General features: G+C 41.1%; 1 protein-coding gene across 2 annotated transcripts in view; it reads left to right on the top strand.

The window, feature by feature from the left end:
- CDKAL1 (CDK5 regulatory subunit associated protein 1 like 1) overlaps positions 1–17601 on the top strand; it is a 686928-nt gene that overhangs the window by 315200 nt on the left and 354127 nt on the right. For both annotated transcript variants that reach the window (XM_036348426.1, XM_036348425.1), the window contains one exon: positions 5893–5996. In XM_036348426.1, the coding sequence (XP_036204319.1) occupies positions 5893–5996 (104 nt within the window). The remainder of the gene's footprint in view (positions 1–5892; positions 5997–17601) is intronic.

Genomic DNA, 17601 nt, shown 5'->3' with positions numbered 1-17601 from the left:
CTGATGTCTCTTAAGACAGTTACATTTAAAAAATAGCCCAAGTCAGAAATGGGAGTAGTTTCTATTGTCCACCTAACTTATGGAGCTCTCCATTAGGAATTAGGAGACCTAGCTATGTAGTATCAAGAGATTCCCTGGATGGGTGCTGAGGTAACTTGAGTGAACGCCAATCACAATGGGGAATCACAGGTGAATGAATGGTGGGGTCTGCTGCATCCAGCAGAACACAGTGCCACTTGAGCTGAGGAGAAGGGCAGAGAGAGCAGTCAGCTTTGAGAACCTGAGCGATAGAATTTCAGAAGCATGGCAAGCCAAACAAGGTGATACAATTTACCAAAGAGCCAGCAGGAGGATGAAAACCAGAACTTGTAAACAGCAAGGTTGGAATAACTGGTTTGGGTCAGCCAATAGACAAGAAGCCTAGTCTTAGATTTCCAAAGAATAAAAGAGAGAAATACATGTTTTAAACAAAGAGCTTCATACATAGGATGATAAGTATTGGCCATATCTTTGAATAAATATGCTGTGTTACTTTATGTCTCATGTCAGATGATTGCTTATCTTATCTACATTTTTATGTAGATAGGATGTTTGATACACATTAATTCTGGGGAGGCAGCTTAGTATGAAAACAGAATGGAATTTGAAATTTGATAGGCTCAGGTTTGAATTTCAGCTCTTGAGATTTGAGTTACAGGCCTTGAGCAAGCTACTTTACCTCCACCCCTAGTTCTACAGAGATATAGTTGACATATAACATTGCATAAGTTTAAGGTGTACAACATTATGATTTGAGATATGTATATGTTGTGCAATGTTTACCATAATAAGTTTAGTTAACATCTATCACTCTACATACTTACAATTTTTCCCTTGTGATAAGAATTTTTAAGATCTCTTAGCACCTTTCAAATATAATATGGTATTGATAACCATAGTTACCATACTATACGTTACATCCCCAGAACTTATTTTTCTTGTAAGTGGAAATTTGTACCTTTAGACCAACTTCACCCATTTCCCCCCCACCCCCCCCACCCCAACACACACACACACACAAATTCCACCCTCTGGCTGCCACTAATGTATTCTCTATTTCTATGAGGTTTTTAAAATTCCACATGTAAGAAAGATTATATAGTATTTATCTTTGTCTATCTGACTTCACTAAGCATATTGCTCTTGAGGTCCTTCCATGTTGTCACAAATGGCAGGATTTCCTTCTTTATTATGGCTCAGTAATATTCCATTGTATATATACATAAACCACATTTTTTTTTTAATCCATGCATCCATATGTGGACACTTAAGTTATTTCCATATCTTGGCTATTGTAAATAATGCTATAGTGAACATATATTTTTTTTATTTTTTATTATTAAATCTTTATTGTTCAGATTATTACCGTTGTTCATCTTTTTTCCCCCCCATAGCTCCCCTCCACCCGGTTTCCACCCCACCATCTGCCCTTACGCACTATCCTCATCCATAGGTGTATGATTTTTGTTCAGTCTCTTCCCACACCCCCCACACCCCTTTCCCCCTCGAGAATTGTCAGTCCACTCCCTTTCTATGCCCCTGATTCTATTATATTCACCAGTTTATTCTGTTCATCAGATTTTTTATTCACTTGATTTTTAGATTCACTTGTTGATAATAATGTATTTGTTGTTAATAATTTTTTTCTTTACCTTTTTCTTCTTCTTCTTCCTCTTCTTAAAGAATACCTTTCAGCATTTCATATAATTCTGGTTTGGTGGTGATGAACTCCTTTAGCTTTTTCTTATCTGTGAAGCTCTTTATCTGACCTTCAATACTGAATGATAGCTTTGCTGGGCAAAGTAATCTTGGTTGTAGGTTCTTGCTGTTCATCACTTTGAATATTTTTTTGCCACTCCCTTATGGCCTGCATAATTTCTGTTGAGAAATCAGCTGACAGTCGTGTGGGTATTCCCTTGTAGGTAACTGTTTTTCTCTTGCTGCTTTTAAGAGTCTTTCTTTGTCTTTTGCTCTTGGCATTTTAATTATGATGTGTCTTGGTGTGGTCCTCTTTGGATTCCTTTTGTTTGGGGATCTCTGTGCTTCCTGGACTTGTAAGTCTATTTCTTTCACCAGGTAGGGGAAGTTTTCTGTCATTATTTATTCAGATAGGTTTTCAATATCTTGCTCTCTCTCTTCTTCTGGCACCCCCATTAATTCGGATGTTGGTATGCTTGAAGTTGTCCCAGAGGCTCCTTACACTATCTTCATATTTTTAGATTCTTTTTTTTTTTTTTGCTTTTCTGGTTGGGTGTTTTTTGCTTCTTTGTATTTCAAATCTTTGACTTGATTCTTGTGATACTCTAGTCTGCTGTTGGATCTCTGTATATTATTGTTTATTTCAGTCAGTGTATGCTTAATTTCTAGTTGGTCCTTTTTCATATCCTCAAGGGTCTCACTAGATTTATCGAGGGTCTCACTAAATTTATCGGTGGTTTCTAGGAAATTCTTGAAAAACCTTATAAGTGTGGTTTTGAACTCTATATCCAGTAGTTTGCTTTCCTCCATTTCTGTCATTTGTGACCTGTTTCTTTGTCTCCGCATTTTGGCTGCTTCCTTGTGTTGATAGAGTGGCTTTGTGTGCTAGGTGTCCTATAGCGCCCAGTGGCTCAGCCTCCCCAGTTACCTGAGGTGGACCCTCTTGGTGCACCCCTTTGTGGGCTTTGTGCACAGTCTTGTTGTAGTTAAGGCTTGATTGTTGTTGGTTTCACTGGGAGGAATTGACCTCCAGGCCAATTGGCTGTGAGAATCAGTTGTATTTGCAGTGGGAGAACTTTTGTGCTGGGGACAACCTTATGGGGCAAGAGTTGCTTCAGTGGGGCTTTGGTGCTCACTGAGTCTGCCCCCTGAATGTGTCCCTTATGGATCTGAGGAGTTATAATCGGGATGGTCCCACTCTGACCACTGGGTACACTGGCTCTTGGATCTCTAAGGAGGTCTTTAGCCTCTTCCTGAGGCTACCCAGCAGGAGCTACAGAGAGATCTTCAGATTCATCTTCTTTGTTTGGGGTTTGGAGGTGCCCAGATGAGGCCCAGCTGTGAAGCAATGCAAGGTGCTGTGGGGCCTCGGGCCTTCTTTTGGATGTTCTGGGTCTCTCTGACCCAGCTGCAGTTTGTTAGGTAATTTTAGATTGCAAATGGCCAGGCCATTCATATGCAAAAGCCTCTGCTCACAGCTTGGGTGGGGTGGGGTCTCAGGGAATCAACAGGACCGAGCAAACAGCTATGGCTGTTCCTCAGCCCTGCCCTATGAGGCCCTGGGTCCCAGTGTCTCTCAGTAATCGCTGCAAGCACCTCTGAAAGAAAGCCGCCCTCGAGTTCCACCCAATGCCAGACAGTCCAGTTTCTCCCTGTATGAGTCTGGGTCCCCAGAGACTTGCCCAGAACTGGAGTTCAGAGCAGTCAGGAGTTTGTAAAAATTGAAAAAGATAACCCCGTCCTCAGTTGCCAGCCCTTTCCTCGTGCTCCTCCGTACTTCTGAACTTTACTTCTGCACCTCCTCTGAGTCTCAGTGTGCTTTTCTTTTTCCTTCTAGTTGTAGAATTTCCACTCATCCAGCCTCCCTGTGGTTCTGGATGATGTCTGTTTTGTCTTTTAATTGTAGTTTTGAAGTGGTTGTGTGAGGCAGCAATTTCAGGTGTTTACCTATGCTGCCATCTTGGTTTCTCCAACATATATTCTTTTGAGTTAGTATTTTATTTTATTATTTTATTTTTATTTTTGGTATAGCAAAGGTGGAGATTTATTGAAGAATAAGTACATGTGGGGAGAGGGAAGAGTCCCACAGAATGGACTCCCAAGTAGGTAGGGGGAAAAGGGTCCCTGTGAGTTAGTATTTTAAAAACTAAAAGGTTGGTTTTACTCTTTTAATTTAAAAATATCATTTAAATAAGTTTTCTTATTATAAGATAAAAGAAACACTTATAATAAAACTAGAGGCCCAGTGCACGAAATTTGTGCATGGGTAGAGTCCCTAGGCCTGGTGGTGATCAGGGCTTATCAGGTTCCCCACCTCCCCGCCTCCTCCTTCCCTCACCACCCAGGCACCGCCACAGTGCAGTTTCCCCTGCCTCCCTGCCTCCTCCTTCCCTTGCTCCCTCAGCGTTTCATTGCCACTGCTGGTCACCTGCCATGTTCCATGCTGCCCCCTGGTCGTCGGCGCAGGTCATAGTGAGCGATCGAACTCCCGTTCTCCCGGTCGAGCTCCCGAGGGGACACTGTGCATATTAGTCTTTAATATATACATACTAGAGTCCCAGTGCACGAGTTTGTGCACCGTAGGGTCCCTTGGCCTGGCCTGTGGGATTGGGCCGAAAGCAGTTCTCCGACATACCCCAAGGGGTCCTGAATTGTGAGAGGGCTCAGGCCAGGATGAGGTACCCCACCGGTGCATGATTGGGGCCAGGGAGGGACGCGGGAGGTTGGCTAGCTGGGGAGGGACCACATGAGTTCTCCAGGGCGTGTCCGGCCCATCTTCGCTCAGTCCTGATCAGCTGGACCCCAGGAGCAAGCTAACCTACTTATCAGAGCGTCTGCCCCCTGGTGATCAGTGCACGTCATAGTGAGCAGTTGAGCGGCCTTAGCATATCATTAGCATATTATGCTTTGATTGGCTGAATGGGCGACCAGACACTTAGCATATTAGGCTTTTATTATATAGGATAGAAGATAGACCTATGTAAAAAAGATAAGGCTCAAGCCCTAATCAAGTGACTTAGTTGGTTGGAGCATCATCTCATATACGAAAAGGTTTTAGGTTCGATCCCAGGTCAGGGCAGTATGGAAGGCAATTGATTGAAGTTTCTCTCTCATACTGATGTTTCTCCGTCTCTTTCTCTCTCTTCCTCTCTCTCTCAATTAAATAAAAACATATCCTTTGATGAGGATTTAAAAAAACAAAATAAGGCTCAACATTTAACAAAAAGCAACACAAATCTCTTCGGTGATTCAGTTGCTCTAGGATGATAAATTTAATTAATTAAAAATTAAATAAAAGTAGAATTACAACATTAGTTTGGAAAAATTAATAAATAGAAATATTTTTCAATAGTCTTTAGACATGACAAATAATTGCTATAATGAATAACAAAGTTTTAAAAGATAATTTTAAAATGCTTTAAAATTTCAAAGTGAGAAAAACTAAACATTGGATATGTTTAAATATTTCTTTCTGATTTCAAATAGTGAAACATATGTGAAAATTTCCAAGAATGTATTTTTTATGAAAATGCCATGTTCACTTTATTATTATGTCAGTTAAAAGATAAATGCATATGCTTTTTCATTTCCAATTAATATGGCATATTTAGGAGATAATAAATTTTAAAGTGTTACAATAGCCAAGGAAATGTCAGTGGTTTACAAACAGTGTGGATCTTGAATTTTTTTTTAGTAATGATTGTAAACTTTGTTCCACATGGATATTTGCATTTGAAGGTAATATTATGTGATTTATATAATTATTCTTAAAAAATTTTTTTATTGATTTCAGACAGGGAGAGGGAAAGATAAATAGAAACATCAGTGATGAGAGAGAATGATTAATCAGCTGCCACCTGCACACCCCACACTGGAGGTTGAGCCCACGACCCAGGAATTGAACCGTGACCTCTTGTTCATAGGTCAATGCTCAACCACTGAGCTGTACAATCATTTTTGAATGGTTGGAACATAATTGGAAATTTCTGTGCCTGGTAGCAATAACATAAATATGAAGTATGGTAGATATTTGCTTCTTATATCTCCTCTATAAACTGCAAATGTTACTAAAATAGCACTTTGGTGTGTTTTCTTTGTGTTAAGTGTGCACTGTCTTTAAAATTCCAGCTTTACTTATTGCTGTCATTTGAACAGGTGTCTCAATGCTTGTACCTACTGCAAAACTAAACATGCCAGAGGAAACTTGGCCAGTTATCCAATTGATGAACTAGTAGACAGAGCCAAACAGTCTTTTCAAGGTAAGAGTGTCTATAATTGTGTACAAGTTTAGTCTTCTTAATAAATTATAGTAGTCTTCTAATTTGTTTTACTTTCCATACATGCTTCTTTAGCTTTCTGAAGAGTTTACAAATATTTCAGCTTATCTGATAGATTCAATCAGGTTATATTATTCATATTACTAGCCACTCTTTCATTTTTTTTATGACTCTAAGGTAAGTGACATGATTTGAATTTTATCACCTATTGTAGATTCCATGGAAAAGACAAAAAATAAAAATAAAAATGAAATCCATGACCTTTTGATGTGTGTTAAGAGTTTTGTGAACTGAGTAATACACTTCTTAAGATTTCTACCCATTTCTTTGGTCATTTCTGGACCATTAGAAAATTGAACTAATAAAGGTTTCCCAGAGTCTTGGAAGGAGAAGGTAGATTTTACTATCATCCAATAAAGATAGCCTTCCTTATTCATGGGACTATTGAGTCAGTAAGGAGTGGTACTGGTAGGGAGCCCGACAGAGAACGATTCGCTGTGTGAGTGGCCAGCTACTTCTGACTCATCACTTGCTGAAAAATGTGATTGTCTAGGTATCTCTCTGTACAAAATAAGACTTATCTTTTACATGAGTCAGAGTTGTGTTGTTTGACACATAACTGCTTAAACTATAAACTTCCCTTTTGTCTTTGTTTATGATATGTGTAATATAACATCAGTGTGCTTTTACACCCAACATGAGATAATGCATGGTCTCATAATCTTGTGGGTTAATAGTTATTGGTTATGTACTTTTCTTTGAGGAAGTAACTTTGAGTGCTATTTTCAGTACTTCACACCCTGAATTCTAGCAAGTATGAATTCCAAACACATTTCTTTATTTAGTCTATGTAAAGCTTTTATCAACATGAATTTGGAACGCTCTTAAAAGTAGAGAAAAATATAACCTTGGTTGGTTTGTTAACACCTCCCAATAATTTTTTTCTATTTTTATATTCTTAGCTCAGTCCACTCTTCTATTTCCATTCAACAAGAAATGAAAGGCAACTCACTGACTCTTGCCAGTGTTCTGTTTTAGGGTGAGACTAAATACCTAGTCTAAGAAAATGTCTGGGTAATTGTCTTTTGTAACACAACTACCGTAAGGATTTTTCAAAAATGGCAAAAATTTGCAAAGAAACCTAATATATTTGAAAAATTATGCCTTTTCTGGCATTCTTACATGGTGTTTGTTTTTTTATGTATCTGTTGGTTAATGGAGATATTAAAACTATATTATATATCCATCAAACACTACAAATTGGAAGGCATACAAATTAGTTTCTTTGAGGCACTTTTTCAACATTATACATTTCTAAGTACAACTACATATAACTGAAAAATTTTCTCATTTTACTTTGAAAATTTGTTTGAAAAATATAAAACAGTTAAATCACCAAGTGAAAGTATTCTCTGGGCTCCCTCATATCTATCCTCATCTATAACCTATACTAATGCTTTGATATGATTGCCTCATGACTTAGTATGGACACATTTATGTATTATATCTGACTTGAGGGGAAAAAAAAGAAGGGGTGAAGGTAGTATTTATAAAATGCTTATAGAATTACTCTGAACATATCCAACAAACGTAGCTCTCTGGTTATCTTTAGAAATGCCCATGAGCAGTAGAGACACAGTGTGTTAGTTCTGTCAGACTTTGATTGGCAGTTAGCATTGACACATCCAAGTGATCTGGGCTAATTAAGGTGCGTGGTTCAAAGACTATATATATATCAGAAGTTGGGAGTGACTTTGTGGCTATTTTTAGAGAAAGTGTTAGAAAATATTTATTTAGTATTACTTTCATAATCATTATCAGTACATATGTATGTGCCTTTTTATTTGCAATCATAGAATGTTTGCAATGTAAGGTTTTTCTGTTGTCTTGTTATCTGTAAATTAGAGTTGAAACTGAATGCTAGTTTTTGGACTGGTGAGGTCATTTGCTTGGATATGTGGTACTGTTTCTAAAATATTGAGGTCATAACTTTCTAGATAAGCCATTGCATTTAGGAAAATTTTAAGTTATCAAGTAATTGATGCTCTTTGCTTAAGAGAGTTAGAATTTGAAACGGTGGTGTGCTACTTACTAGCCACATGATCTGACAAGGTACATGACCTCTCCGAGCCATGTTCTTCTTATTACTATGCTGTTTAGTGTTGTTTGGGATAACTTATGCGAAGTAATTGCCTGTGTCCTTAGACATTACTTAAACTGAAGGAATTTAGAATCAATTCAGAAAGAGAGGTCTTCATTTTGAGTGAGAATATTGGAACATCCACAGCAAACATTAATGACTAGAATCAAATGACAGATTTTTAAAAATATATTTTCTGAAAAATGTCTCTATAGATAGAAATTATTTAGTTTGACAACTACCTTTCATTTTCTTAATTTTAGAAAAATAAATTCATGCTAAGAATGGCCTTATAACCCCTTTCTACTATAGTAAATAGTCTGTACCTCACATTTTAAAGACATTGAGTTAGTTTATTATCTTTTGTTTTCTGCAAAGGACAGTGGGATTTTAATGGTCTTACTGAATTTCTATGTTGGAGCTTTAAAACTGTGAAGAATAATTGTGAAGGTAAAAAGAAGAAATAACCCATTTTCTTAGTTTTATAGTGTTTGCATATTTAGTTCCTTTCATAACTCAGGTGTTAGGAATTGTTTTTGAACCACAACCCCATAAATTCTTCATTATGTCATTATGAAATTATCTGTCCTATAGAATTATTCTTCTAATAAAGAAGAATAAATATTACTCTTTGAAAGATTATGCTAAATGTAAAGGTTAAGTATGCTGCCACTAAATTTTAGCACTATGTTTAAAGTCAGTGGAAATTAAACTTCCCGTCCTGAAAATTACATTTGCTTTCTTTCTGTAACTTAAAATTTTTAATGACTGTGTAGAAATATAAAGTGTTTTTTAAAAGCTCTAAACCAATTGTGGAATGGGGATGAGAACCCAGGTTTCCTGCCACGATGCAGTGAGATCCCAATTTCTTTATGAATAGCATATTTAGGAAATATTTTATATTCATAAAATGTATTTCTTAGTAGTCTAATGAATGTGAAGAGACTAAGAGCTAACCCAAAGGCAAGAGACTGTTGAGAAGAGATTTGTGAAATCATTCTGAATGTAAACTGGTTTCCCAGAGAATTAAAAATAGTATACATTCAGGTGCCGAAAAGTGAGAAAGGCAACTTATTAACTTTTGAATGGATAGCATTGAAGTCACAATCCTTTATATTTTGAAATAAAAATTTTTGTTTACCATTTACATATGTATTTGTGTTTGTGTTTGATTTCCTGGCTTTTTTGCTTTTTCTCTCACTGAACCTAGTCCCCTTGAATTTTTCTTTGACTGTTTTTACCTTCTTGGTGTGTTTATCATTTTTGTGGGCAGTTCTGCATATGAGTTATAAGATGTACCAGGCGACTTCTGGGTATCATATCACTATGTTAACCGGCTGCTGGGAAACCTTCCCCCTTACTTCCCCACCTCTGTCGAGATTTAGGCTTTAAAAATTCCTGGGCATGGCAGTGTCTGGGGGCTGAGGTTTGACATGGTTGCATTTTCGATATCTAGAAAAACATGTCAAGCAGTGACCAGGACTTTGTTGAGGCCAGAATGAATTTACAAGCTAGTGTTTTCTAGCATATTTGTATTGATTTTTCTCTAGCAGCTAATCAATCAGTTTCAGTGGTCTAAGTGATGGAACAAACCTTTTTAAATGTGCTGGGTGAGTGGTGTGGAAACAACACCTTTCATTGCTGTCTCTGGAATCAAAATGTAGAGATGATGGATGAGCTGTTTTCATAGCTCTCCTGTGCTTTTCTAGATCTCATTTGTATGTTACTACTTTTTTGTCCCTCACAAATCTGAAAAAGCCTTGCAGGATAAGTGGCATAAGCAGGTTATAGGAAGGTAAAGAAATTAATGTGAAATATTCAAAGCAGAGAGAAAATTTCTTGATGCGTAATGATTTTAATATTAATGCTGAAATTTTAAAAAATGAATTCTGTTTTATTTCAAGGATTACAAAGATACCATCAGTTGTGTATAAGATTAATTAAGAAATGCAACTGGAAAACATTGCTTCCTGCTCTTTTAAATCTGAAGAAATATGAGCAATATTTGATTTTCTGTTGTGCAAACTTCAGATTGTTGAGTTGTATGGTTTGCATCAAACTAAATTTGACTGATCACCATTAGCAAGGGTTACTATACATTGATTTTGATCTACAATAAAAAAAGACCCATAATTGCATCCTATTAATTTATAAGGCAGTTATTTAAATATCTTTTATTCCTTTATTTTTTCACTTGTGCTATGTTCAAATAAAATTGAAAAATCTTATTTCTTCTAAAGGATTACTAATGTTAATTTACATTTTTTTTGTATATTGTCAACTTCCAAAAAAAGGATTTCAGGCAGCTTACATTAAATGATTGTATGTAATAGTTCATCATGAAAATAAAAGCTGTATGAAATGCTGTATTGTGTTTGGAATGAGGGAAGATGATTTTACCAACTGATAAATTCTGCCTCTTCAGAGGAATAATGCAATAATATGATTTATAGAATTTGAAATGCATGTGTGAAAGGAAGTATGTAGTTTGTAATGAGAAATGTACATGTTTCTAGGCCATTAACACTAAGAATTCTTGTTACACATCCTTTTCTAAGAGACATTGAATAATGAATTAGAAATGCCTTTAGCTGCTAATATATAGAAATTCACGATATAGTCTCTTCATGGCCTTTTCTTCTGTTTTGACTTACAAAACCCAAAAATATAATATTAAAATATAAATTATAAATGAATTTTAATGGGCAAGCTAAATAAATGCATGAATGTATATAACTTGATAAGGGGGCATGGTGCCTAAATAGCTGTTTCTCAGATACTCAGTTTAAATAAGCTGGGATTCATCAATTTGATTTTGGACAAAGTTGGTTAAAGCTTTCCATGGCAAAACAGAGTAAATTTACCGCCTTTTATTTATTCAATCTCTTAGTTTCTAAGTCATTGGTGTTCAAACCTCTCTTCAAATGAAATTTGAAAAGTCAAAGCAGTGCAGCCATGGTTAGAGTAGATGTGGAGCCCTACTTAATGAGCTCCCCCCCTTTTATTTCATTTTTTACCCTCTGAGGCCTTTCCTTGGAACCTTTAGGATTCCATCTGAATTGGCCAGTTTAGATTAGTATTTCTGTGGTGTATTCCTTAACATTTTCTTAAAGGTCTGATAGTAAATATTTTAGGCTTTGTGGAGCATAATGTCTTTGTTGCAACTGTTCATTTCTGCCCTTGTAGCATGCAAAATGCCATAGACAATCCATAAATGAATAGTTGTGGCTGTGTTCCAATAAAGATTTATTTATAACTAGAGGCCCGTCTGTACACCGGTGAGGTCCCTTAGCCTGGCCTGAGCCCTCTCACAATCCAGGACCCCTCAGGGGATGTCAGAGGCCCAGTGCACAGATTTGGCCTGATCCCAGCAGGCCAGGCCTAGGGACCCCACTGGTGCATGAATCCATGCATCGGGCCTCTAGTATGCATTAAGATCTTTGGTTAAGCTCTTTCGGCCCTCCCCTCTCATCCCATCCCTCTGAGATTCATTAGTCTGTTCCATGTTTCCATGCCTGTGTGTTGAGTGTCTGCTCCCGGTGGTCAGTGTGCATCATAGCTACCAGTCGATCCGTTGAATGGTTGCTTAGGCTTTTATATATATACTAGAGGCCCGGTGCACAAAAATTTGTGCACTGGCTTGTGGGGGGGGGGTATCCCTCAGCCCCACTTGTGCCCTCTCACAGTTTGGGACCCCTCGGGAGATAACGACCTGCTGGCTTAGGCCTGCTCCCAGGTGGCAGAGGGCAGGCCCAATCCCTAGGTGCAGCCCCTGGTCGGGCTCAGAGCAGGGCTGATTGGGGAGTTGGGGCGCCGCCCCCTGTCATGCACAGAGCAGGGTAGATCAGGAGGTTGCAATGCCACCCTGAGTCACGCTCAGGGTAGGGCCGATTGGGGGGTTGGGGTGCCACTCCCTGTCACACTCAAGGCAGGGTCGATGGGGAGGTTGTGGCGCCACCACTGTCACATGCAGAGCCGGCCGATCAGGGGGTTGGGGTGCTGCCCCCTGTTACGCACAGAGCAGGGCCCATCAGGGGGGTTGGGGCTCTGTACCCTGTCACACACAGAGCAGGGCCGATCAAGGGGTTGGGAAGCTCCCCCCGTCACCCACAGAGCAGGGCCGATCAGGGGTGGGGAGATCCCCCCTGCCATGCACAGAGCAGGGCGGATCAGGAAGTTGCGATGACACCCTAAGTCACGCTCAGGGTAGGGCTGATTGGGTGGTTGGGGCGCCACCCCCTGTCACACTCAAGGCAGGGCCGATGGGGAGGTTGCGGCTCCACCCCGCCACACACAGAGCAGGGCCGATCAGGGGGTTGGGGAGCTCCCCCCTATCAGGCATAGAGCAGGGCCGATCAGGGGGTTGGGGCGCTGCCCCCTGTCATGCTGCTCCAGGGGCCAGGAGGCCTCGCGGCTCCGCTGACCCCAGTGATGGGAGGCCTCGCGGCTCTGCTCGACACCGGCGCAGTGAAGCCTCGCTGCTCAGCTGATCCCAGTGCTGGGAGGCCTCACGGATCCGCTTGACACATGGGCAGTGAGGCCTTGCTGCTCCGCTGATCCCGGTGCTGGAGGCCTCGCGGCTCCGCTGATTCCAGTGCCAGGAGGCCTCGCAGCTCCACTAATCCCGGGTTCAGGAGGCCTTGTGGCTCTGTTGATCCCCGTGCTGGGAGGCCTCGTGGCTCCACTGATCCCAGGCCGGGAGGCCTTGCGGCTCCGCTGATCCTGGTGCTGGGCGGCATATTACCCTTTTACTATATAGGATAGAGGCCTGGTGCACAGGTGGGGGCCGGCTGGTTTGCCCTGAAGGGTGTCCTGGATCAGGGTGGGGGTCCCCACTGGGGTGCCTGGCCAGCCTGGATGAGGGGATGATGGCTGTTTGCAGCTGGTCATACCCCCTTCAGGGTGGGGGGTCCCCACTGGGGTGCCGGGCCAGCCTGGATGAGGGGCTGAGGGCCGTTTTCTGGCTGGCAGGTGACTGAAGCTCCTGACCTCTCTTTTATTTCTTTTTTCTTTTTTATTCTGGGATTTATTTACCTTCTATGGCTGTCACTGGAGCTGAGAGCCGTCTTTAGCTCTAAGGCTCGGCTCCAGCTCTGAGACCTTGGCTGCTGAAAGCAGGTTTCTGGGCGTTGTTTACTTTCTGTATTTGAAACTTTGTTGCGACTCCAGCTCTGAGATCCCAGCCGCCTGAAAGCAGGTTTCTGGGTTTTGTTTAGCTTCTGTATTTGTAACAATGTTTCTTAGAGAGCAGATCAGAGGCCTGCAGCGGCAGGCGGGGAACCTGGCTTCCTCCGTCACTGGAGCAAGCAAGCCTCCCTGTTCGCGTCAGCTGCCTGACTGCCGGCTGCCATCTTGGTTGGCAGTTAATTTGCATATCTCACTGATTAGCCAATGGGAAGGGTAGTGAAGTTATGGCTAATTACCATGTTTCTCTTTTATTAGCTAGGACTAGAGGCCCGGTGCACAAAAATTTGTGCACTCGGGGTGGGGGGCACCTCAGCCCAGCCTGTGCCCTCTCGCAGTCTTGGGACCCCTCAGGGGATGACCACCTGCTGGCTTAGTCCCGCTCCCCGGGGGATTGGGCCTAAGATGGCAATCAGACATCCCTCTGGCAACCTGGAAGCCCTTGGGGGATGTCCACTTGCCAGCGGGGAGCAGACCTAAACTGCAGTCGGACATCCTTAGTGCTGCAGAGGAGGCAGGAGAGGCTCCCACCACCACCGCTGTACTGACAGCCATCAGCCTGGCTTGTGGCTGAGCAGAGCTCCTCCCATGTGAGAGCACCCTGACCACCAGAGGGCAGCTCCTGCATTGAGCGTCTGTCCCCTGGTGGTCAGTGTGTGTCATAGTGACCAGTCATTCCCAGTCGTTCTGCTGTTAGGGTCAGTTTGTATATTACCATTTTACTATATAGGATAGAGGCCTGGTGCACGGGTGGGGGCCAATTGGTTTCCCCTGAAGGGTGTCCTGGATCAGGGTGGGGGTCCTGCTTGAGTGCCTGGCCAGCCTGGATGAGGGGATAATGGCTGTTTGCAGCTGGTCACACCCCCTTTAGGGTGGGGGTCCCCACTGGGGTGCCTGGCCAGTCTGGGTGAGGGGCTGAGGTCTGTTTTCAGGCTGGCGGGTGACTGAAGCTCCCAACCTCTCCTTTTTTTCTTTTTTTTTAATTCTGGGATTTATTTACCTTCTATGGCTGTCACTGGAGCTGAGAGCCGGCTTTAGCTCTGAGGCTCAGCTCCAGCTCTGAGACCTCAGCTGCTGAAAGCAGGTATCTGGGCTTTGTTTAACTTCTATAATTGAAACACTGTTGCATCTCCAGTTCTGAGGCCCGGCTAGCTGAAAGCAGGTTTCTGGGGATTGTTTAGCTTCTATAATTGCAACATAGTTGCTTAGAGTGTAGCTCAGAGCTGGGCAGCGGCAGTCGGGGAACCTTGGCTTCCTCCATCACTGGAGCAAGTAAGCCTTCTGTTTGCTTCAGCTGCCTGGCTGCCGGCCACCATCTTGGTTGGCAGTTAATTTGCAATTAGCCAATGGGAAAAGTGTCGGAGGTACGGTTAATTACCATGTTTGTCTATTATTAGGATAGATTAGAGGCCTGGTGCATGAAATTCATGCATGGGCGGGGTGTCCCTCAGCCTGGCCTGCACCTTCTCCAATCTGGGACCCCTCAGGGGATGTCTGACTTCCAGTTTAGGCCCGATCCCTCTCACAATCCAGGACTGCTGGTTCCTAACCGCTTCTGCCTGCCAGCCTGATTGCCCCATCTGCTCCCCTGCCAGCCCGATCACCCACAACTGCCCTCCCCTGCTGGCCTAATTGCCCCTTAACTGCTCACCTGCGGCCCAGTCGCCCCCAACTGCCCTCCCCTGCAGGCCTGATCACCCACAACTGCCCTCCCCTGCCGGCCATCTTGTGGTGGCCATCTTGTGATGATGTCGCGCATGACGCCACCTAGGTTTTTATTATATAGGATAGGAGTTATGATGAAAAGGTTCAATGGTCAGTTTTGAGGAAGGCTAACTTAAATAAGACTCTTTATGGCAGAACTTTCTGTTGTCTCTAATATGCTAATGTAGATAATAAATCTATAAGAGAAGGATGTAGTCTTTAGGAACTACTGTTGATCTAGAAAAGAACAGTTGGGTTATTCATTGTAGTCACTTGGCAATTTTATAAAACCAAAACCAAACAATTTCTGAGGATGGAGTGGTCAAGGTGGGGGGCTTCATTTTCTAAAATACTCTGTGGGAGATTCTAATGTATATCCAGGTTGAAAACTAGAATTGAGAACTACTAGTTCAGACAGATTTTTAGTTGAAGCTATAAAATGAACTGGTCCTTTCAACCTTTATTGAAGGGATTGTCAGGAAGAAGCCCTGGCTGACTAGTAAAGAATGAGCCAGGCTCGGGAGGTTGGAGGGACAATAGTGTTGTCAGTTGGTGACCTACCTAATAGTTAATGGATGGGTTTGAAATCCAAAGGTACTTGATTAAGTTAAAACGCTCAATGATTTTGTTATCCCCAAAGTATCACAAAAGGGTCAACTGCCATTTAGGAGTATTTAGTGTGCTGTGTGGGAATGAAAAATCACATGGTCCTTGTCTTCAAGGAATTCCTCCTGGTTTAGAAGGAGAGAGTAAGTAAATTGGACTGATGATTATTAAGTACACAGAAGCAGGAAGCAAGTCTTCAGATAAAAATCATTGAGCTTTTTAACGTAAACAAGCACCTTTGGATTTTGAAAACAGCCCCTATCTGTCTAGGGTTGTGTCAGCAACCCGACAACACTGTGTTGCCTCTCCACCTTCCCTAGCTCCTAGTTTCTTTTTCTTGTCAACCAGAGCTCTTCCTCAGATTCCCTCTCAATACATAGTTCTTGTTAGCCACTGCCGTGTGGTTACAATGAATATTCCTGATGAAATCTTTTTGCCATTCTGAATCTTGAGGTTGGTATGTTTCTGGAGGTCTATGAAAGAAAGAAATCAAATAATGACTCTTTAACTGAAGTAACTATTGGATTATATAGTTGCTATTTTTCCATTCATTCAACAAATACTTATTAAGTCTTTATTTAGAAACAGTTCATATTTCTGCTAATAGGCACATTCTTTAGAAAAGCAGGGATAAGGTCCAGCTGGTATGGCTCAGTGGTTGAATGTTGACCCATGAACCAGGAGGTCATGGTTCGATTCCCGGTCAGGGCACATGCCTGGGTTCCGGGCTCAATCCCCATTACGGAGTGTGCAGGAGGCAGCCAACTGATGTTTTTCCCTCTCTCTCCCTCTCTCTGAAATCAATAAAAACACATTTTAAAAAAAGTAAGGATAAGGGTACATTATTATAATCAACCTTTGATTACTTCTTCTAATAAGATAGGCCAGTGGGTAATGTTTGCTGATAATTGAGTAAACAGCTTGTCTTTGCTGTGGGAAACAAGGATTAAGTCCTAAGGCTGTTTTATGGAATGACATTTGCTCAAAATTCTCTGAGTTTTCATAGTTTAGAGTACATGTAATCTAAAGTACAGCAAATTTGGGGCTTCCGGGTATATCTTCTTGTATGCATCCTTAGGAAAACTAGAGTAATTAACACCCCACTGTTACTGGAGATTGTTATTCTTTCCCTCTATTGTGTTCTACAAAACAACTTGCAAATATGCAAATAAGTTTAATATATATTTAGTTATTATAATAAAATAATGAGACCTGGGGAAACAGAAAATTAGGCTATAGTCACATAGGCAGTTTTGATTCTGAACTTTTTGCAAGTTTATTCTCTATAGGGAAAAAACAAACAAAACAGCTTGGCATTAGATTTGAAAGAACATTTTCACCTGGACTCATATAGTGAATACTGAGAGATGTAGTAAGTAGGTCTCAGCAGCATCCTTTTAGCACTCAAATTCATGTACTGTGTTTCTTAGAGTTGTATATTTTGGCATTCCTTGTTAAAACTTGCACCCGTGCCCGGAAAAACATAATACTCTGAAAGGATTTCTTGGGAGTACATTCTAAGTATTTGTGACTCTCTAGTGATCCGGCCTCACTTCTTTAGCCATCGGGCACCAGAAAGGAGTCCTGTTACAGAGGCTGATAATAGCCAAGGCGTTTGCTCACACACACTAGGTCATTCGGTGAGGTAATACTTTGGGGTACCGGACAAAGATACTAGAATTTGTCTTTGCATGTATTTCTCTTCCTTTAAAATTTTCTTTTTTATATATTTTGTATTGTACATAATCTATTAGTACACTAGTATAGAGTATAACTATGTGTTCAGATGTATTATTTAATTATTTTTATTACATGTGATTAAGCTTTTATTGCTTATTAATTATGTCATTCCATACATTTTTAAGTAAACGGAGTTTGAGAAAATATACTTATTCTTAAAATTTTTTACAGATTCAGGAAAGTGATTTTTCAAAACATGGATGGAGATCACTG

Source organism: Myotis myotis, unplaced genomic scaffold (genome assembly GCF_014108235.1).
Source record: "Myotis myotis isolate mMyoMyo1 unplaced genomic scaffold, mMyoMyo1.p scaffold_m19_p_2, whole genome shotgun sequence".
NCBI lineage: Eukaryota > Metazoa > Chordata > Mammalia > Chiroptera > Vespertilionidae > Myotis > Myotis myotis.
Note: the sequence above shows the minus strand (reverse complement) of the source record. Positions and strands in the feature narration are given on the sequence as shown.